The sequence below is a fragment of the Montipora foliosa genome, chromosome 9, assembly GCF_036669935.1.
Source record: "Montipora foliosa isolate CH-2021 chromosome 9, ASM3666993v2, whole genome shotgun sequence".
NCBI lineage: Eukaryota > Metazoa > Cnidaria > Anthozoa > Scleractinia > Acroporidae > Montipora > Montipora foliosa.
Window position 1 is genome coordinate 40,043,557 of NC_090877.1, and position 22,500 is coordinate 40,066,056.

Consider the following 22,500-nt stretch of genomic DNA (forward strand, 5'->3'; position numbering starts at 1 on the left):
CTATAACCACTCTCATATCCAACAAGCGCGAATGGAATAATTGTTTTATTAAATTCCTTAAACTCCAAAAGTTTAGAAGTACGAAATACGAGCGAAAAAAGCGAGAAAATCCTAACCCAATATGGAAAAAAGTTGATGAAGATGCGATGTTGTGTAATACCTCGTGGTCAGACAGACGCAGGCTCATCACAAAAACATTTCTTACCTTTTCGCGTATCTCTAAGCTTCGAAAGTGATCTAAACTTTCCACAAAAACGTTTTTCTTTTGCTTTATACCGAAAGAAATTTCGCTTTCTTGTGTAAACCTTTTTAGTTTAGCAACGCTAAGCGCAATCATTTACCATATAAGGTCAAACGAAGGTATATGAGCTGATAACCGAGATTGAGTGAACCAATCAGAGCACGAGAATTGCATTATCCGAGGTTGAGAATTTAATAATAACTAATAACAAGTATAAAACCCCATAGCGTCCAAGTCCCAAGAGACAGCAAGTGTTCTCAAGCGGCTGTACGGGTAAAGAGACAACAAAGTTATTAGTGACTAAAAGTTGAATCTAAAAAATATAAACTAATAACAAGTATAAAACTCCGTAGCGTCCAAGTCCTAGACTTTATAGTTAAAAATAATAATTACGTATTCAGTATACAAACATCATTACACTTAAGGAGAAAATCAATCAATATGTAGGGTTGACGCACGTGGCCAGGATGAAGGAACATTAATCTTTCTGTATACAGTGTCGGAGAGAGGGTGTGGAGTGGGGTGGTCTTTGGTAAAAAACCCTACAAGACCTGTCAGCTTCATGGCCTGACTAATTAATGGAAAATTTTAATGGTTTGGTGGCAGCTGTGGAAATGAAATTTGACCTGCTGGAATTCCTTGTTGACATCCTGCCTTACAAACTTTATCTGGAAGCCTGATTAAAACTCTTTGATTGTTGTTACTCATGTTTCTTTTGCCTTATTCATAGTGTTTAATCCTTTCACTCCCGAGGGGTTCCCCATTGACAAGTGGCCCTTACAAGAGTGAAAGGGTTAAAGACATTATTGGTCATTTCAAACAAGACGTTTTACATGTAGTTTTTCTTCATTGGTTTTTAGCTGTTGATGATGACTTTGAAGAACCAGAATTAATGGATGACAATGATTGTACTGGTGAAAATAGGCCTGGAGAAAATGATATTGAGAATGAACAGGTGCAAATGAAGAGTTTAACTGTGAAACTCCCAAAACTGTAAACAGTAGAAGTGTTTATAAAATTTATTTTCTTGCAAGAAAAATGCTATTATTAAAAAATGATGAAACGATAATATTTATATATTTACAAATCTGTAAACAGAAAGCAGTAATATTAATTAAATTTTGCAGTGTAGAGGTTTGCTACTTGTCTTGAGCTATAATTTATTTTACATGTATTTATCATGCAAAAAAATGGCATTCCTAAAATGTTCTTGTGATTAGATATTCTCTTCAAATACGTAGCTTTGTTGAATGCAATTTTTATTTTACCATTGCTTTGTAGGAGAGACAAGAAGAAAGGAGAGCATTAAGAGCTAGGGGTATGCCGCAGTTTGCTACAGTAAACAACTTACCGGTGAGCATTAAAGGTTACCTGTCATTTGTGAACTATACCATCAATTTGTATATTGTGGGCAGTTACATGTTCTTTCATTCTGGGGCACTTTCAAACACACTGGATGCACATGGGTATAAAGATCTTTCAAGCTTAGTTACATTGTAGAGAATAGTATTTTTGCAACTATAATGTCACATTCATTTTATGGGACTCTAACACCATAATCCATGCCTTATCATTGTAACATTGTTTGCCAACCAAACATTTAACTGGCAGTGCTGTTGGTTAACCATATTCATTGAGCACCACATTAAGCAAAATAATATGTTGGTTCTACATCATCCGACATAAGACACTAAATAATGAGTTGAGCCCCAATTTTGCTTTAAAGTTATGAACCTTTTAGTGAGACAAGAATAATACAACATTCCACTGTCTGGATGACCTAGTTACCATATTTTTTCGGATACAAGACGCGCCTTATTAATCACTCACTCACTGTCCCCATTAAGCCTTTAAACACCCAAAACCGGCCTAAACCAGCCAGACTTAGTATTTTACTCTGTCTAACGCCAGACGATTTTATTTGTCAATGGGAAACCTCCAGGAGTCAATGGGTTAAACTTTCAAACTTGATGGCATTTATGTCACCCAAGTGAAAATCTCAAATAGAGGAATTACATGTATTGGTTCAACTCGTCGCTATAAGTTATATGCTATCTCAACTGAAGATTGTAGTGTAAATCAAGAACAATGGCAGAAGGAAATTCAACTAGAATTTAGAGAACACCCTTTAAATCCTGTTGTTAGTAGTACTTTTAGTTGTACAATGTTAAGAGTTAGAGGTCATCATTACAAACATTGGTGTGAGGCCACCATTTAGAAATCGCAGTAAGGGGAAGACTGGGACGAATTTAACATATAAGATGGCGGCAAAGGATCAAAGAACCATCCATGCACAAGGTTTATAGGACGCACCTTGAGTTTAGATCACTTTTAGGGCCAACAAGCAATTTCTTTGAGAAAAAATGCTGTACCTTATAAACGAAAAACTGTGGTAGATGAGGCACTAGTGTTCTGTGCAGAGGATCATGGGTTTGGTCATCCAGCTAGATCAGTAACCTCTATAGTTCTTAATATAAAGTAAAAAGAAAGTGCTGCCCTTTCTTTGACATCTGGTTAAGTTTCTAACCTACATTGTACTTCTCTAAGGAAAGCAAACTGCAGCCTTTTACCCTCTCAGAACCTTTGTTTTCATTATAAACACTAGTGGTCTTGGAACACATTAGAATAAAGACTTACAGTTGTGGATTCCCTTTGTGTTTGTGTTTTATTTCCACTAGTTTTAATTGTCTTTCACAGGTAAAAGATCCCTGGAAATTGTTGGATCCATATGACCCAGGTGTTTGGAAAGACAAACCTTCAAAGAAAGGTTAATTTGCTGCTGTTGTTCTTGTGAAGTTAAGCATACACGTACTACTTTTGTCTATCAACAACCTAAAAAAGGAAAGGCATCAAGTTGAAGGATGTGATTGCGCCAATGTGGCCTGGGTTTGATTCCCAGACTCTGCATGATTTGTGGGTTGAGTTTGTTGGTTCTATTACTCTGCGCCAAGAGGTTTTTTCCTGGGTACATTTTACTTTGGTTTTCCTCTCTCCTCAAAAAGCAAATGTTTGATTTGATTTGCATTAATTTGTTGATTTCAGTTTACAGTATCCCCAATTAGTGCTCCAGCACTAGCAGACAAGACACTTATAGAAAGTTCCTTTCCTTTTTCCTTCATGAATTCACCACCAGAAGCTGACATCCAATTTTTATTAGTTTAATCTAAAAAAGTAACAAGTAATCAGCTTTAATCAATAATTTTTCTGTGCAAACTCTGTGTCATACATTTCAATCAATATTAGGATTTTTGGCACTAATTTCTAGGACTTCATTTAGCCCCTGTCATTAGACTGAACAAAATCTACAGGTGGTTTAATAGTAGAGCAGATCAGTCAGCCTTATAGTGTTTTAGGATCGACAAGTCATGTGGAGTTTATTTTGTGGTATTTGTCCATCAAGTGTTCTCTGCTAGGAGAGGTCTCTTTCTTTTTGTGTTCGCTTGGCTGACGAGTACAGGAAAAAAAAACCTCTGTCATGGGTCGAGACTCATGCACATGCGGCGGTTACTTAGAGACCGAATCCTCACGTGATATTTCATGTTGTGTTTGCTAACTTAAACACAGCGAAATTAATGTAAAGAATGTGTGGGACACGGTCAGCAAACATATGGGGCATGCGGTTTGAAGAGTGCTGTCCAAGGTTGTGGACGGTGGTTGGATTAAAGTGAGTTTCGACCCATGGGAGAGGTCTCTTTCCTCATACTCGCCAGCCCAGCGAACACAAAAAGAAAAGAGACCTCTGCTAGCAGGGAACATCAAGTGTTTTCACCAACATGATTGATGGCCATAAAAGGTGCTAATTGAATTTAAGTCTAGTGTTTGGGATTATTTGTGTAGGTAATTGCATGATTTGGAGTGCAATTTGGAATAAATAAGCACTCAAGTACATTTTTTCAAAGACAAGCAAAATTGCAATTTGTAGTCTTATTTATTCCAGATTGCACAAGAAAGATCATATGAAATGATCACTTATTTATAATACACATGAAAAAATTCAAGATGGTTCAGGGTCCAAAATTAACTTTTTTATATGGGCGACAACTGGCGACTGGATAAAAATTTTCAGTTGCCAGATGGCAAATTGTGGTCGCCAAAAATTTTCTCCTGAAAATGCACGTTTTGAACTTCTTTATGGAGACTCGAAAGCAATGACTGCGCGGTCCTGTGTATGTCTCAAGCATTATTTTTCGCTTTCGAAAGCGGACATTTTGGAGAGAAAATGTACCCAACCTGGAATGTAATGAAGAAGTCCATCTGCCCATTTGTTGAAAATTTCAGCAACAGAAACACCAGTCACATTCTGTCGCACACAAGCCGCCATGTTATTACTGTGCTACATTCCTCTCACCAGTCCCTCAAATCGCTCTACTGAGTCGCAGTTTTTTCGCCCGCATTACGTATTTTATGAGAAACAGCAAAAAAACGTGGGGGCTTGCGACGTTATGGAGACCTATGGAGGTAGTTAACGGGAAAACTCGTTTCATTTTTATTTCAAAAACATCGGCAGGATAAAAAGTAAGACACTTGTTGGCAAACGGCTCTGAACTTGCTGGCGGATATTTTTCTCACTCACGGATTATCAAAATCACCTGCATTATGCGAGTTTGCAAGCATTAATTTTGAGCCCTGCTCTTAATTAGCCGATCAAAATCAAGTTATTTTTTGAATGTAATAACACAAGCTACATAATTTATATCAATTTCCCATTAACCTTGGTGCTCTGCACTCCTCCAGGTAAACCTTTTAAGAAACCATCGTCCTTAGTGTCACAACAGAAGAAGAAGAGGAAGCGACAAGAAATAAAGAAAGAACCAGTTCTTATCCCTATTAACCAATTTATATCTCAAGCATGTAAGCAAAATTCTAATCATTAAGTTGATGTTTGCTTTTGATGATAAATCACAAGATAAGATAATGATGTTTTTGGGTTAGTATGTACGTATCTTTAAAGAAACAGAGATCTCTTAGTAACCACGCATTTTTCAGAGATAATTAAGCTTCATTTGGAAAAGAACACCATACATTGCTTTGTATTTAAAAGCTTTTTACAAATATTGTTAATTAATTATCTTTGAAAAGTGCGTGGTTACCCCGAATTTTCTTTTTGGATCTCAATAACACTCCGCATATTCAGTAAACCGCAGAAAAATACCTTTGAATTAGTAGGCACTGTCCTTAAAGCCAACAAAATCCCAACTCTTGTCTCACAGGCTAGCCTTGCCTAACACGCAAGACTCTCAATGCAAATCAAGTGCCATGAGCCAACAGGATATTTTAAGGCTGCTGGTCTGAAAAACAAGTGACAGGGTTACCCCCACTTTTCTTTTTGGATACCAAGAGAACTTGCTAAGTTCTACTTTCTCCGCATAGTTTTGAACGGTGCAAAAATATCCCTTTTTTAATAAACACCACCCATAGGAAATCCGAGTATCTCGAGATGCACAGAACGTATGCGCAATAACAATAGTAGGCACCGCTTAACTAGGGGATTTTATGGGCATGTAATGGCCATCAATATTACTTACTATTAAAATCATGGCCATTAATTTTGATGAGCTTGGGAACTGGTGCCTTAAAATTTAGTGGGAATGGGCCTGTTGGGATCCAGGCATGGCGGAATGGCAACCCACAAGTGGGAACCACCCAGAAGCAGCCACAAACTGACACTGGCACTGTCACACTGGAACACAGGCCAGTGGCAAAACACTTATCTGACCAGATACTTACATGTATACCTCCCTCATTGACCAAGTAACCTCAGCGTAGGAAAGGAGGACCTCAATGAATCTGCAATGATTCACAAAAATGGCCTACAAAAATTAGCAAAGTTTGCACGGCCACACAAGCAAGCCCTAATGAATTCCAGGGCACCCCCAAAATAGACGCAACCCATGCATTTGGCACAAAAAGGCTGCATGCCACATTGGTTTGAAATTAACCTTGCCTTGATTACATTTAGCCTCATGCATTAGACACATTACAAAATGGTGAACAAGTCCCAAAGCACAATGAAGCACGAAAGCAGTGGTTAAAAATCTAATTCCTTTGCTGGATGGTATTGTATTTTACATATTAAATGTAGTGGTTACAGCTGTGGAAGGATGAGTGAGGATGTCAAACCATATCACACTCGCTACAATCCTTCATGTTTTCTTTGACATCATTTTAATCAATAGGTTTCATCCATCTGTTGAGATTAGCTGGAAGTAAAAAAATTTTATTGGCCCTAATGACATCCCTGCTTGTTTGTTTCACAGATTATTCTCATGCATCTAAAATGGTGAAGAACCCACTTAAAACACCAGCTTTTCCAGGTTTGTAAAGCTTAAGTGATATACAATACACTATACATACATGTATTTGATTGACCATGTTCCCATAGGGGCTTTTCAGGGCCAATGAAAGTAAATGAACGAAATGACAGAACAGAACAACAACAACTGTTAATAATCCCACCTGGTCGGAAGAAAACCAGTTGGCTATTTACAAGTGCAGCCAAGACATAATGAACCAGGGACTACCAAGAGCAAATTCAATAGACCTTTTTGCAGATACAGCGGTCATTTTTATTTCTATTGTTTCAGAAGACATTATGGGATGCTTAGGGGGCAAATTAATATGTATTTGCCCCCTGGGCATCCCATAATAGCTATTCGAAACAATAGAAATCAAAATGGCCGCCGTATCGGTAAAAAGGTCTATTAGTGATCAGGGCCTGTTTCTCGAAAGTCTCAAAACTTTACAGGCCATTCTCAGGTGCCACAATTCCTTTTGTATCTTGAGAACGGAGAGGATTTAAGTCGTCAAACTCCACGGTCCTGAACATTTCAGGACTTCAATGGGGTTTGAACCTGTGACCTTGCGATGCCGATGTGACACTCTAACCAACTGAGCTATGAAGCCACTGATGTAGGGAGCTGGTCATTTGTGGGTTCAAATGTTCTCATGATGAATAAATCAACAAACAAAATGATATATGAAACAATAATAATTATTATTGTACCGTTAGTTCATCCTGCTTCTCAGTTATTCTGTAACTGTTTACCCATTTCCAGTGCAAAATCTCATACTAGTACATGTATTAGAAAATTTTACTATTCAGTATCCAGTCATTCTGTAGTTGTACCAGACCAAAATAAATGGTATGTTAAGGTATAAAAGTTATAGATTGCAGCTGATATCACGCAAATGAATACAATAAGAGATAATTCAGCGGAATGACCTTTGCAGGGTGGCCCGAGTTTGATTCCCAGACTCGTAGCCATATGTGGGTTGAGTTTGTTAGTTCTCTACTCTGCACCGTGAGGTTTTTCTCCGAGTACTCCTCTAAAGCCAACACTTGACTTGCTTTGATTAATTGAAGGGCTGGATGCAAAAACCTAGTAAGTGACAATTTCGGTCGATTTTTAGTTTTACTCAAAAGTGTCCCCAATTAGCGCTCCAGTGCTAGAAGACTTGACACTTAAATAAAGTTTCTTTCCTTTTAACCTTGCACCCAAATGAAAGTTGTAGTATTCTCCTAGCCCAGTGTCATGTAAATACTCCCATGGGTTATCAGTGTTGACCCTTATACATCTTTCCTGGTAGAATTTGAATACTTATACTGGATAGAGTTCAGAAGACAGCAAAAAGTCCAAGCCAAGCAGAGACAACTTCTGGTAAAATATTAAACTCTTTTCTTTGATGTCTAGTTCTTTATTCCTGAAATATCCATAGGTTCTCTTACTGCAGATTAATTGAAGCGTTTTTTGTAGTTTTTATACTATTCCTCAAATACTACAAGCATTATCACTGATGATCAAATTATCAGGCTATTATACTTTACAAACCACTTGACTTTGTGGTGCATTTCTCTGCTTGATTAAATTAATTGCCAGGAGATGTATGCTGTATAATATAATAATAATTAAAATAATTGTACTTGAACTTCGTTTTCTCCTTGGTGTTTATACGTTCAAACCTGTATTAAGCGGACACCCTCTATAAAGCAGACAGCGGCACCAGTCCCAATTTTTTTACTTTATTTTATGGCCCTTTTGATGCTTATAACATTTTAACTTGAGAAATCACACACTATAATGTGCCTAGTGAGAACCTTGAACTTGGACAGTGTCTGAGGGAATAATTATGTTTTAACAGATTGGTCTGATTTCAAAACAAATCATTAAGCTTTTTTCTTTTTTTTTCAGTCCCAACTTGCAGTTGACGAAGAAATAGAAGAATTAAAATCCATTGTAGTTAAACCAGAAGAGGAAGATGGTGTAGCAAATGAAGAGCCAGGCTTTGGTAAAGGAAACGTATTTTTTATAATGATGAAGAGGTGTGATTTCTGCCATTTTGCCTGTTGATTAATCAATCAACTCCTTCCAGCATGTAATTTGGTGTTGTTTCCGAAATTTAGATGATGACCAAGTGGCTGCAGATTATGATGATGATGACTTTGTTGGTGGAGATGGTTTACCACTTGTAGAGGGAGATGTTCCTGCAACGATTGAACCGATGGGTAAGACATGGATAACATTAACTACCATAATCTTGGGCACTTGAAAATCCCATGTTTCAACAACTCCTGCTGGCCTATCAATAGCAGGACAATAATATCACCTAATCCTTTAATCCTGGCCAAAATGTTAGGGGAAAATCCATTTCATTCCCTCTTTTGGTAGTTTACTTAATGTTGTGTATAATTCCCACCTACATGTAGAACTATAGCCTTGAGAAGTTTCTTCCCACTTCTTCCTAACATAATAATGTTTAAGACCATTATCCTTACACAACATCAAATTTTTATTGTTTGACCTTGAAGACCTAGCTAACATTGTTCAGAGGTTGAGAGCTAGGGAATCGAAAATGTTCTGGCCAAGATTGTACATGTAGTGTTGAGCAGAACAGAGATCGTTGTGGACAAAACTCGGATAGATGTTGACTGCTGCTTGTGTTCGTTAGGCTTGGTTGGTTTAGTACGCAGACGTGGTTTAGTAAACAGATTTGGTTTAGTACACTGATTTAGACGTGCACACCTTGACTCCTGATTATGCTCTGTCTTTACTCCGCGGCAGTTATTCAAAGGTGGTGAATTGTCACACTCTAAAAAGAAGTTACACTTTCCTAAACTTTACCTTAGTAGTTTAATGGCTCCCAGCTTACACAAGTCTCCTTTAGCACAGCAAAAAAGCATCTGAACGAGTAACAATTAATAGGTTATAACTTTTATTAGAAGGACTTGAATTAGTATAGTACCCTGTATCTCTGAGTAATCATATTCACTAAGACATATAACTTGGCTTTACTTTGTTATGTTCAGATGTCAATTATTAAAAATTTTTTACCTCCGTTCTCTCAGGATTAGAAGACCTAGCTGAAGGAGTTGTTGTATCAAGCTACGAAGAACTGGTTCGACAGTATGTGGTGAGTTTATAATTTTGCCTGGTCAGGAATTGGTGATGCAAATTTAGAAGGGGTGTTGATGATGTGGTGAGAGCACATGCCTTCGTGGTTCATGGACTCAAAGTTTTGGTTGATGTTTGTCTCTTGGTACTTCAATTTTTCCCTTTCAAAAAAATGACATTCAATGCAGTTATTGATCAGGCCCAAGTTGTTCAAGGTCCGGTTAAGTCACTATCCAACAGTTTCAATCTGTGGAAAGATTTCAGTATTTACTCATGCACACTCTAAACACATCAAAGTAAAGGCGTGTTTGAAAACCTCTGTCAGTGTTTAAGGGGGCTGGCTTTTAACTACAGAAAGGCAATGGTTGCTAAGAAAGACTTTTAGTGAAGAGTCCTACAAAAAGGTTTGCATGGATGGTTCTTTGGAAATCTGACATCACTTCAATCAGAAGGCACATTCGCAACTAGTCCCAGTCCTCTGTTGTGCGTTTCATTGAAAAACATGCAAACACTCTCAGGATGGGAGCCGTCCCATCATTTTTCGTAAACTGTAGCATGGAATTTCTATTTGAAGTAAAAATGGAACTGATATTTTGAAAATGTATCTAAGAGGGCCTCATGACGTCATCATTTTTTTGAAAAATAACTTTTTTGTCAAATCCATGCTACATGTACAGATTTTGAGTTAGAATGTTCTCATACTGTTGCATTAAAAATTTGTGAAAAACGTCGTTAACTTGCTGAGTTTTTAGGCATTTTCTGTTTTGGTCAGGTGATTTACCAAATATGGTTGTGAGTCGAACCAGACAAAAATGTTAAATAGAACACACTCGGCAAAAAAGGATACCTGTAGAGTTAAAGGGACTCAAGAAATGACTGTTTGAAGGAGTCCATAGCAACGGTTTGGTAGTTAAGTGCTACCCCCCTCCCCCCCACCCTTAATGCGAAGTATAGTTTACACTCTGGATAGTAACTTGTCCACTGGATAAAGTTATCTGGCCTTTGAACAACTGGAGTCTGGTCTTAATTTGACCACCCCGCCCTCCCACCCATTAGTGAACAAGAGCACTTGGACCTTGCTATGTCAACTTAATGTCATTTTTTGGCACAGTGGTGGACTGAAAAATGTCCAAATACGATAGAGAATTTATCCTCAGAACCCAATAATTACATCATTGTACTGAAGATCACCCAATTAAGACATGTAAAATATAGATGACTTCTCACAGTTACAACCTGTAATCCTTTGCACAGGATGGCTACCTCATCGAAGCACAACAGTATGCCCAGGAAACAGATTTAAGCAGGAGAGTGCGCAACTGGGAAGACAGGATACTTCCAATTTTATCTGAAGAGGTAGACTTATAAATGTTTTCACATGTCATGCATTAACATCTGTATTACTTGACTAAAACCTGATTACTGTAAGTCTTTGTGGTTTTGTTCCTAGGAGACACATCGTCCTTTTGACATTCATAAATATGGTGAAGAAATAATGACATCATTTAAAGGTATATAATTTTAATGAGAAATGTCCAGAAATGGGCTTACTAATTTGCGAAAGGAAACAAAACAAAACGAAATTAAATTGAAAATGTGCAATACACCTTAACTTGTCAGAGATTCCCACTTTTTCGTAGCCCCAAGTCCCAGTGTTCCAATCACTCATTACTGCGCAACATTTTGATCCTTTTTGCAAAAATTGATTTTGGTCACATTGCAATCTTTCGTACCAGATCAAAATTTTGTAGGCAGGTACAAAACAGATCACAGGTCATTGTTTTACCAATACAGAAACAACCCAAAATACAAAAACAAAACAAACAAACAAATTTGGACAGCGGGCTGTGGACATGACTGCCCAGATGCTGTCACGATCTGTTGCTTCAATTTCATAAGCCACATTCAACTCAGAAAAACGAATTCTATGGGGTGAATAGAATTGCACGCACACAATGAAAGACCATCTGAAATGTCCCAATGTTGCGTGTTCAGCAAAGATGGCGGTCGATCAGCGATTATTTTTCTTTGCAAGCCAAACTACCTCCAGCTGAGAAAAGGCCGTGTAGTATTAACACACTTTTTTCATGTCATTTCAATGGGTTCCCCATTGACGAGTAAAATCATCTGGTGTCTGGCCGGTTTGGGTGTGAAAGGGTTAATGGGGACCCATTGACTAGCAGGGAAATTGAATCAATGGTTGATATATTTTGTAAATATTTTGGTGGTTAATTTTGTGAAGGCCCAGGCACAAACAGGGGTTGGGATGGAAACTCTATGGGGTCAAGAAAGATTAATGGTGGATTTACCTTGAGTTTTTCGATTTAGCCATAGAGAATTTTCCAATTAGAAGAATGGATATACAGTTATTGATTTAAAAAAGGAAAGAAAAGGCGTGATTTGTGTTTAACAGTACAAAGCCTAAATTCTGTAACAGATGAAGTTTAGGGGCAAAATTAGTCTTATGCACTGCATGTATGGAGTGAGAGAGAGAGAGGGAGCCCAATAACATCAATATCAATTATTATCAAAATTAATACTGCTAGCTTCCTTCTGCTAGATTTACTGAAATCATGTAATAAAAAGTGATAAAAAAATATGTCTTTGCTTTTTCAGAAAAGTCCAATCAAGCTTTCAGAGAACTGGCACATGGAAAAGTACTGTTTGCATATTCCTTTGGTTAAAATTTTAAGAGTCAACTTGTTCATCCCAAATGAAGTCAAATTGCAGGCATCTGAACTGTTTTCAATATAATTTATCTTGCAGGAAACATTTGAAATCTGCAGGCTATTCTTAGCAACACTACAGCTAGTAAGATGAAAGATATTTTTAAATATCCACTGTATAATTATTCAGGAAAATAATGAGAATTTAAACCTTCTTTCTTTCAAGTCTATCTTGCTAATGGCAATCCCCATCGATAAAGTCTTTCTCTGATGGGTGTAAATCATTGTTTACATAAAATGCATCTTTTGAGGGATCAGCATTTACACATTGGCTGTAGTACTCACTCCTTCCTCCATTGTGGCCCAAGGCTTATTGCCTCTCTCTGGGTTATTCTTCTTCCCCATCTCATCAATGCCTACATTTGGTTGGTTCTCCTCCCGATTAGTAGTGTTTGGGCACGCGTAGTTACATAACATTCAGTAATAATGTGAATTTTATTGCTGGTTACGTTATTATTATCTTTACAGGCAAACAATTACAATGTAGAAATCACTGCTGATGGAATTGGAGAGAAAGCTGTTGACACAATGAAGCTAAGGCTTATGAAAGTAACACCCGGAAATCAGGCAATAGCGACCTTTAGAGGACATTTATCACCATGATGTTTTCACTTTAACAGCTAGGATTAAAAACTGCAAAAGCTTACATGTCCATGGGACTAAAACAGAGGAGGCCCTCATACTTTGCATGGTGAGGGGAGGAGAGGGGGAAACAGCCCTGAGCCCTAATGCCCCTGTCATGTTTTTTTTTTCTGTTTGTTTTAATCTCTGCGTCCCTGATTATGACCTCTGCAGAGGTTAAATGGAGGGTTTTGGCCATTATATTTTGATAAATAAATTTAATTAGCTTGCATAGCTGGCCCCTAAGAAATAAATTAAGCAGAGTTGCAAAGGGCTTCACCTATCTCCTCCTCGAAGATCTTAGTTGGGCAAAGTGAGGTTGTGCTGAATAACAGGTTACTGCTGTCTAAAAGTTTTAATGGTATTTTACCCGGATTAGGGCTCACTCTTCTTTCACTAGCCTCATTTGCTGACATTCCTTTGCCTTGTCATGCATTCTTTGCGCTGAGATTGCTCAAACAGCAAAAAGAATGTCTCCAAAGAAGGCTACTTTTTGACAACTCTACCATTGAAGAGCTGAGACAACAAAACACACTTCCCTACCTTTTATAGGGGTTGTGGTGCAATTTGCATTGGAAAAATTTATTTAACACAAGGATATTCATTGTTTGTTGCACTTTCACCCAGATTTGGGTAACTTTGGTAAGGTATTGAAATAGCAAAGTCAAGGGGTATAAAGTACTGTCCTCTTTGAGTTGTACTGAAATACTCGACAGTGGGTAAAAAAATAATGCTTGGGTTTTGGATCTCTGATTAGTGGTTTTGCAAAGAGCAAGTTCATATTTCTGTGGAAATGTGCATTGAAATTAATCGCTAGAGATTTTCAAAATTATTTATTAATTTTTAAATTTTACTAAGAATCGTCATCCTGATCGGTAAACAAGTTTCTTTTTACCAGTCTTTATAATTCTTACATGTACAGCTGTAGTTTATATTAATCTCAATAGAACAGAATTAACCAGTCATGTGTACAAATTTGTAAAAATGTATGATGGTGCTCTCTTCATCAAAGAAAAAATTATATGCCAATCCCAGGCAGGAGGGGAGCCAGAGGAAATTAAGCAAGAAATAAGCAGCACTGGCCATGATCCTCTTGATCAGCTGAAACATTAACTATTACTGGAGAATATTCCCTTGTATGGGAATTTAGGGCGCTTTCCATTTGACAGAACAGACCGGCCAGACTGGGCATTTGGAAGGACTAACTCTACAACATATTCAAATTAACACACTTCGAGGATGATATATACTCCTCCAGAACAATGCGAGGGATTATCATGGAAGTGTTCTTTCAAATTGTTGCATTTTCTTTGCAAACTGACGGGTCTGGCCGGCCAGTTCTGACAAAAGGAATGGGAATGCGCCCTTAGTTTCCCCCAATCATACTCCAGTCATGCACTTTCTGTATTATTTTATTTTTTCTTTCTTACAGCTAATTTATTTGTATTAGCATGACACCTTAAAACCTCAACCTGTGGCCTGTGTTGCTGGTGGGAGGCAAATAATGAGTGGAGAATGGGGACGGGTGCTGTGAAATCACAGTGCCCCTCCTCAATCTCCTCATGGCTTCACCGCTCGTTATCTGCCTCCTGCACCAACAATCCCACCAGCCACACATATTACTGCCACTGCTAAAAGGTGGTCCAGCTGGGTTCACTGTGGTTGTATTTTTAAAATTTTGGCACACGCATGCAGAAGTCCCAACAGACATTAGGCTTATTTAGCAACAGAACGGGAACATCAGTGGCGACGGTGCACGCGGACAAAATACCAAGAAAAAATACCAATGAGAATTCAGAATAGAGTAGAATCCACTCTTTTCTTCTCTATTATGAATTCTCATTGGTATTTTTGCTACCTGTGATGTCGCCACTGCATTCCCATTCTGTTGCTACATAAGTCTAATAATAGCATGAGGCGACCATCTTGAAATTCACCATATGCAAATCTCAGATTGTAAAATTAGCCTTAACTAATAGTAATCTAGTAATTCTGTATGTTGGGTCAAATGATGAATTATATTAAAGGCTAAGGATACTGCAAGTCCTTCACCAACAACTTGTGGATAGTCTCACTTCTCTGATTGCAGTTTTGATGGGCTCACCATCTTCAACAACACCCTTGGCCCTTTTGGAAATATGCACATTCATAGTGGGGGTCAATACCATAATTGCTAGCAACCATTATTCAAGTTTGTGAGGTTTGACATAAAGGCCTGGTGTCCATTATTCATCAACTTCCAGGTTTCTAAGTTGCCAATCCCTCAAGAAAGGTAAAAACAGTAGATGTGATAAAGAACTCGTTGCAAAATTCATTATGTCTGCGGACTGGATCAGTTCGTCTAAATGATGAGTCTGACAAGCCTGAGTCAAAGCAAAACAATAGTTGTCTGGTTGAACAACTTCTAGGTCCAATCAAAAACTGTGTCCCCTTTAACCCATTGACTCCCAGGGGTTCCCCATTGACGAGTAAAACACTCTGGCGTTAGACAGAGTAAAATACTAAGTCTGGCCGGTTTCGGCTGGTTTGGACGTCAAAGGGTTAACCACCTTCAGGACTGGAAGGGCAAGATTTTTGATAACCCAGTTTCGATTGCGATCTTGTCAATTTTGAAGAAGAGCTCCCCCAAACACTGGCGGCCAACTATCAGTCGTCTGTCAAGAGACAGACGACTAACCGTTGGCGAGCTGTTGGTAACTCCACTGATTGCTGATAAAATAATTACAGTTTTCAGAGGGAACAGTGGATAGTTAACTTCCTGGACTGTTCAACCAGACTGATAAGCTTATTTTGCTCTTCAGATTTTGATACTTCGTTAGCGTATTGTACAGTCAAATTGAAGTGTCGGTGGGCTCTTGGTTACTTGTCTGTGAACTGTCGGCTGACAGTTTACCAAAAATTGGCCAACAGCGAAGAGAGAGATCTTCAAAATTACGGCCATCTTTACATTGGGGTATAAGTCTTATGTAAAAGATGGAAAAGTCATACAGCTTTTTCCAGCCCACCAGGTTCCAAAATGTCACAAGATCTTGGTCTGTTCTTTCCCAATGTTTTTGACTTCAGATAAGGAGAAATTGAAGAGCTTTGTAGGTTCTGTGTAGACAACTTTTTTTAATTTCACATTCCAAGCAAAGACCAATGTCTGAATCTATTTCACAGTGGTTTTATATATTAAATTTAGCTTGAAATATTGTGAGGTATTTTTGAGAAAGGCTACTATGAAATAATGTTCTGTGTTTTGTATATTTACAATTTTCTTATAGCAATTTAATCACTGACTACAAAATAATTCCTACCAACCCATACATAGAAACCTTCCCAATCAAAAAGAGAACCTTTACAAAATTGTGTCGCTTCGTAGCTTTAAATTCTTGGTATCTCAGCTGAGCAATCAATTTTTGAGGTGACATCGTCATTGACGTGTGAGTATCTTCACGTTTTAATACGAATGAAACTGCGCCAAGCTTCAAATGAAAGGAAAATGGAATCCTCTGCTGGTATAATTATTAAAGCACAATTTAAATTCCTTATCCTCTCATTTTTGCAGATTTAGCGCCCCTTCATCAACAATCCATAAAAGTTGTTTTATCTCTGTCTCTAAAAGCAAATAACTATGGTAAACCATAGCCTCGTTTTTCAACTTGGTTCAATCTGACTTATCTTTTGGGGATTTTCTGAACGGAATCAAGGCGGCTCCGCTAACGGCAGATACTGCAGTGTATGTCGTTGACACGGCTGTCCCGGCCACCCAACCAAATCCACCAACTACTGTAGCGGCTTTGCTGTAAACTTCGCCAGATATTTTCGACAACAATCCCTGTTGGACTTCACTTGGTGTCTTTTCCGTGACTGCTGGCGGCGTTTCCCCCTTAACATCAGTTTCACTCATATTTTCGTCTCTCTGTCACAAAACGTGAAATCTGGCTTAAAAAGAGCAAGTAAGCGAACGGCTTATCATTAAATTTAAGATACGATTGTGGCTAATCAACGACGAACAACAAACCTCTTTCATCAAGGCACTGTTGTCTTCGACGTCTGACTGCGGTGGGTGTGAGGTCAGATTCAAGCGTCGAACCTGTAATCAACAAAGGGACATTTATGCATAAATTGTAAGTTCAAAATCTAACCTTAAATAAAGAAATACGAACGATGCGTACGATTTGCTGCTTTGAACAATTATCCAACACCACTGAAATGAATTTTTAACAAATTAGATTCACAACTAAGCAACAAACCCCGAAGCCTTTGTCTGTAGACCAATCAAAATACAGAAGTTAATTTGGGAAGCGTCGACTGCGCTCTCTAGGGAATTTCTGTTTGGAAATTTGTTTTTAGTCTTGTTTTGGACACCTGAAAATAAGCTATCTTCTCCAATCTAAATTGTGAAACTTAATTTTTAGCATCCATCAAAGCAACTGGAATGAAACTTACCGGAAGTTAGTGTTGACTAGGTTGTCAGGAGAGGATTGGGAGCAAGTGCATGCTTCTTGATACTTTGTGAGCCCATGTCTTCCGTTGAAGTTCAAAAACAAGCTGAGAAAAAGATTTTAAAATTGCCGTTTCTCGGAGAAGCGAACGTTTCAACCGCCGATGAAACCCCAGTTCTTCCAGGATTTTCTTTGCAAGTTCCAGCGAAAGTGACTCGGACAGGATCGACAAGCTCGGAAAGTTCATGGACTGAGAAATTACTTAATTCTTTGAAGTTTAAGAACCCGGGTCCGCTGCTCAAAGATTTTAACCCAGACACGAGTCGGCGAGAAATGCGTAAGTTGAAGAGATTAGATGTGAAAGAAGGAAAATTAAAAGATGCCGCAAAAAGGTTAAAAAGACGACAAGAAAGAAAAAGGAAACGGCCTCAGAAGCAAACATTTCACGACCGATCCGGAATTCGAATGTCTGATGGTAGAGATGTGTGTGATTGTCAAGATACAGACTGTCCGGGTTGTCATTTTCCTTGCTCCTCGTGTGGATCGGAAAAATGCGGCGTTGAATGTCGTTGTGATCGACAGTGGACCTACTTGAAGGACATAGAAGTAGAAAACCCATTGCCCACTGTGCCTCGAAGGTTAACGAATCGATGAACTTGTAGATAGTGCTATTAGGAAAATATCTGTGTGGGAGGACTCAAATCCTCATCAAAGGGTGAGAAAATGGATGACTCCATTGAACGTACAACTTGTTACCTAGCATATGAATCAGTCGCTTATACCTGTCCAAAATTAAATCATTTAGTAGAAGTAAAAACACAGTATGCTATCAGCATAGCAGTTTCACAAGGTGGCGTATATCGCGTATTCTGGTTAAAAAGGTAATAAATAAATATTTCTTGGTTTGATAAAATCACACGTTTTCTGTCTTACACAACAATACACTGACAACACAACTATTTCTCGCCCCAGTCTGCACACTGTTTATTTGAGGTTGGGCCTGGCCACCAAGGTCATGTTATCGTTGCGCATGACCATTCTCGTTCCTTTTGCTTCCATCGCCATTTTGAAAAATAGAGGTGAGCGAAGGTGAATAAAATCCGCAGGGTTTTTTAAGCATCAGACCATTCTGTTGTGATATTTAAGAGAAAATAGATTGCCAGAACATTAAGTAATCAGCTGTAGTTGGTAGTTTGTCAGTGGAGTTAAAACTTAGGTATTTTACCAATAGTTAGTAAACGGAACAAAAATCACAGTAGAAGTAGCAGTATTAAGACTTTATTGCACCTCGGATTAAAAAACGCTACGATCTCCGTTGAAAAAAAAGTAATAATAATGATAATAAAAGTTGTATATGCACAATAAAAGAAAATTATAAATGGAAACTTCGTACTTGTTATTTCATCTGCAAAGTCTAGACAATTTTGCAACTTTAATAAGCTTAACATAATATTATTTCCAAAGTAAGTTATACTTGTAGTACTTCTTAAATTATCTTTGAGCATATTCCATAGCTTAGGTGCAAGAAATTTGTAGGCGTGTTTGCTGTAAGGTGCTTTGTTACATGGTAATTTCCACTTGTTTTTGCCTCATTGATAAGCCCATTGGTGTTGTACTTGAAACTGATGCTGATATAAGCAGGTTTTGCATGTAACTGCCAGAAAAGGCTTGAAAACTAGAAGCAAAGTAGTTAGTTAGAGACAGTGTAGTCCATTGGTTAGGGCTCTTGCCTTGAGATGTGGGCATTGCAGGTTGAAGCCAGGCTCTGACCACCAGTTGAATGTGACCCTGGTAGTCCCTGGTTAAACTTCTCAGCTGCATTTGCCAAGCAGTTGGGATTCTTGAAGTTGTTGTGTTTTGTGTGATTGGCCCTGAGTAACCCCTACAGGAAACTGCCCCCCCCCCCCCCCCTTGAAGGTGACAAGTAAAATCGTCTTGCATTAGAGTAAAATCTGTCAAGTCTCACTCCCTTGAGTCAATTGGTTGAGCAATAATGCATGTAAGTAAACTAATGTGTTGATATAGCTACAGTATAGTATCGTAATAATAAGAAGAAGAATAAGAAGAATAATATACAGTAGCCCAAACTATCCAAAAGTGTGTGGTACTTGCTTCCTTTATCATCAAACAATTAGTCCATTACATTCCAGTTGTTTGGAATTCTTAGCACCTTATAAATGCCTCTTCAATTTCACACAAATTGCATTTTTGCTTATGGCAGTCTTCAGTACAGACTTATCTTGGTAATTAGGTTTTAAGTTTTCTAAGTATTTTTAAGCAAATTAATTCTCCAATATTATTATTTTGCAATATAAGTTTTACATGTAGTTGTACTTGTTTAGAAATTATTCTGTCATGTTATACTTGTCTGTGCCATTTTTCCTTTGAAGGGCCAGATTTTAATTGGTGATAAACAACTGTTGTTTGTGGCCCTCATTAAATAAACTCCATGTTTCATTGAATGATGTATTAAGACATTTGACTTGTGAGAACTTCTAAGCTTTATTTTGTGCAAAATGGAATTCAGGAGACATTTTATCCCGTGCACTGTAGGATGTTGATTCCTAAGAAAAACAGGGTTCTTATTTACGAGCACCTCTTCAAGGATGGTGTTGCAGTGGCAAGGAAGGATTTTAAAGCCCAGAAGCATCCAGAAATTGAAGGTGTTCCAAATCTGCAAGTAATCAAGGCTATGCAGGTATAACCAGTAGGAAAAAAAGTACATTGTAATCAGGGTTACTTTCTGAACGTTTTTTTAAAAAACTCATTTCAAGATACCTCTACCAGAAAACCAACTTAGTGCTGCTGACAAGCCCTCAACCAATGGGGAGCAAAACAACAATGTTTGCGTGGGCGATAAGAATCAAGTTATCATGCACTTTGGATTACTGCCCTTGTGACAAAGGAAAATTGTCTTGTCTCGCCAATCAACATTAAGTTTTCCCCTTTGTGAAGGCTGCTGTTATTATGGTGATGTGGTTTGATGTTTGCAGCAATATTTCAAAAACGAGTGTGAGTACAAATGTACTTCTTTGGATTTTCAAACGCAAGAAAACGTTTTAAACCATGAGACCATGGGCCAAGTGGTTTAACTGTTTTTGTGTGTTTGGAAATCTAATGAAGCATGACACACAAGTTTTTGAAAATTAATTCTCCAACAAAAGAAATATAATTTCAATCACTTTTTTTCAAGTCAAATATCTTTGGTACACCTTATGGTTTCTCAGCAGTATGAGAGAGCTGTGAGCATGCACGGAGTCATTACTGTGTCGTAATGGAGAGTGCAGCTAGCAGATTTAGAGCCCTAAAAGCTGGAAGGAGGAAGAAGATTGTGTGAGCAGTGCTGTTCCGAAGTCTGCCTGTTTATAAAAGCAAATGGACAGCTCGTATTTTCAAAGATTATAGTTACTTATAATTAAGAGCCATTTTTTGTACTTGTTTTTGAAATTAATTGATTTCAAAACTTATGTTTGAAGTTATTGATTTCAAACCACATGAATTTGAAGGTCATTTAACAAGTAGTGTTTAATTGGGTTTCAAACTTGTCTGCGTGACCAGAATGGGGCAATGCAATTGGCTTATTAACTTTTTAATTATTATTGATTTTGAGAAATGCATGAAAAGAACTCCAAATGTTTCTATTACATGTAATTTCTAGAAGCCAACCTACAGTAGTTCAGCTGTAGGCCAACATGGAATTTAGTTAGTTTAAAACTAATAAAGATGCCTTGACTGTGCTCTGTTCTGTTGTAAAGCACTTACTAAGCGGCTAGAGCACTCAAGAAGTAGGGAGAAACACTCGCCTATCGGCTCGTGTTTCCCCTACACTTTTTTCGTGCTCTAGCCGCTTCCTGCGTGCTTTACAACAGAACAGAGCACAGTCAAGGCTTCTTTATTTGTTAATTCAGACTTGACCTTATTGATCAAATGGGTGGCAATAACATTATTTCACTTACTTGACATGCAAGCCAACAATTTTGATTTGTTGCAGAATAATACCTTAGTGTGGTGAATTCCATTGACTGAGCTTCTTTTCTGTTTCACTTTCAGTCACTTAAGACAAGAGGATATGTACAGGAGCAGTTTTCTTGGCATCACTTTTACTGGTACCTCACAAATGATGGTAAGAACGTCCCAAAAATTTGCGTGAAATGCGGTTGGAATAAATGGAAGAAAATGTATATTTGAAGTGTAGGTTATAGACAAACGATTCATGTGATCCTCTCACTTATCTGGACAATTTAAGGATGGTGCCTACTATTGTTATTGCACATACGTTTCATCGCATCTCGAGATACCGGATTTCCCATGGGTGGTGCTTATTAATGCAGGGTTAAGATCTGCTTTTCCAGCATATTCAGTAAGCCACGCAAAAATACCTTTGAATTAGTAGGCACCATCCTTGAGCAATTGTCTCTGACTTATAGACACCTGAAAATATTCAGGTGCTTCAACACGATTTAAACCCATGACTTCTGCGATGCTGGTGCAATGCTAATCTACCAACTGAGCTGTGAAGCCACTCTGTTAGGAGCAGGTCAGTTTATTGGGCTCGTGTGTTACCATGGAAGGATTGATCAATCAAAGAAATGTAATAGTTAAAACTTCTTTACTTGGTTTATGATTTTTGTTTTGTTTGTCACGTGAGAAATTATAAGTTGAGGACCAATTAAACCTTGCACAATTCGCATTGTTTTTGAAGTTATTTTCGAAGATTGACTCCTGCTTCTGTGATGTGCTTATCCTCTAAACCCCTTTATTCTTGAACAATGAAACACGTTAGTGTGGGTTTACGTGTGCGATATTCTGAGAACTTTTTCAAAACTCAAGGACAAAATGCCCACACATACAACAACTGCTGAACCACAAAACTTACTATTAAGCGCTTGAGGCCCTGATTTTTTTCTGTATCCACAGTTCCAGAAATCAAAGAATACAGGCAGTATCCCGTGAACATTTAACAAAAGAAATTAGGAAGTTCCTTTTTGCCATCAAAAATGGGGGTTCAACTTATACATGGGTAAATACAGTACAGGTTATAGGCAAAACATTGAAGAGATCCTTGCACTTACTCTGGACCTGAAAAATGTCTAGAG

At 38.0% G+C, this 22,500-nt stretch overlaps 3 protein-coding genes across 4 annotated transcripts in view; all 3 read left to right on the forward strand.

Annotated features, from left to right (window-relative positions):
- Window positions 1-15,035, forward strand: part of LOC137970674 (condensin-2 complex subunit H2-like) — a 28,340-nt gene extending 13,305 nt beyond the window's left edge. The window contains exons 10-23 of the mRNA XM_068817202.1: window positions 1,102-1,196; window positions 1,523-1,594; window positions 2,939-3,008; window positions 4,976-5,092; window positions 6,499-6,555; window positions 7,829-7,899; window positions 8,431-8,527; window positions 8,643-8,744; window positions 9,585-9,649; window positions 10,885-10,986; window positions 11,081-11,141; window positions 12,247-12,287; window positions 12,397-12,441; window positions 12,825-15,035. Of these exons, the coding sequence (XP_068673303.1) occupies window positions 1,102-1,196; window positions 1,523-1,594; window positions 2,939-3,008; window positions 4,976-5,092; window positions 6,499-6,555; window positions 7,829-7,899; window positions 8,431-8,527; window positions 8,643-8,744; window positions 9,585-9,649; window positions 10,885-10,986; window positions 11,081-11,141; window positions 12,247-12,287; window positions 12,397-12,441; window positions 12,825-12,959 (1,130 nt within the window). The 3' untranslated portion in view covers window positions 12,960-15,035. The remainder of the gene's footprint in view (window positions 1-1,101; window positions 1,197-1,522; window positions 1,595-2,938; window positions 3,009-4,975; window positions 5,093-6,498; window positions 6,556-7,828; window positions 7,900-8,430; window positions 8,528-8,642; window positions 8,745-9,584; window positions 9,650-10,884; window positions 10,987-11,080; window positions 11,142-12,246; window positions 12,288-12,396; window positions 12,442-12,824) is intronic.
- Window positions 15,036-17,356: 2,321 nt separating this feature from the next.
- Window positions 17,357-18,194, forward strand: LOC137970676 (ARL14 effector protein-like). The gene has a single exon (XM_068817206.1). The coding sequence runs from the start codon at window positions 17,483-17,485 to the stop codon at window positions 18,056-18,058; it is 576 nt and encodes a 191-aa protein (XP_068673307.1). The 5' UTR covers window positions 17,357-17,482; the 3' UTR covers window positions 18,059-18,194.
- Window positions 18,195-18,404: 210 nt separating this feature from the next.
- Window positions 18,405-22,500, forward strand: part of LOC137970675 (small ribosomal subunit protein eS10-like) — an 8,240-nt gene continuing 4,144 nt past the window's right edge. Inside the window, exons 1-3 of one of the 2 annotated variants that reach the window (XM_068817205.1) lie at window positions 18,405-18,483; window positions 19,958-20,102; window positions 21,455-21,527. In XM_068817205.1, the coding sequence (XP_068673306.1) occupies window positions 19,959-20,102; window positions 21,455-21,527 (217 nt within the window). In that variant the 5' untranslated portion in view covers window positions 18,405-18,483; window position 19,958. Of the gene's footprint in view, window positions 18,494-19,957; window positions 20,103-21,454; window positions 21,528-22,500 lie in introns of both variants that reach the window. The other variant, XM_068817203.1, reaches the window with a different exon arrangement.

Excerpts from the sequence above, each read along its gene's own strand:
- LOC137970676 (XM_068817206.1), top strand. The coding sequence starts at position 17,483 with ATGTCTTCCGTTGAAGTTCAAAAACAAGCTGAGAAAAAGATTTTAAAA.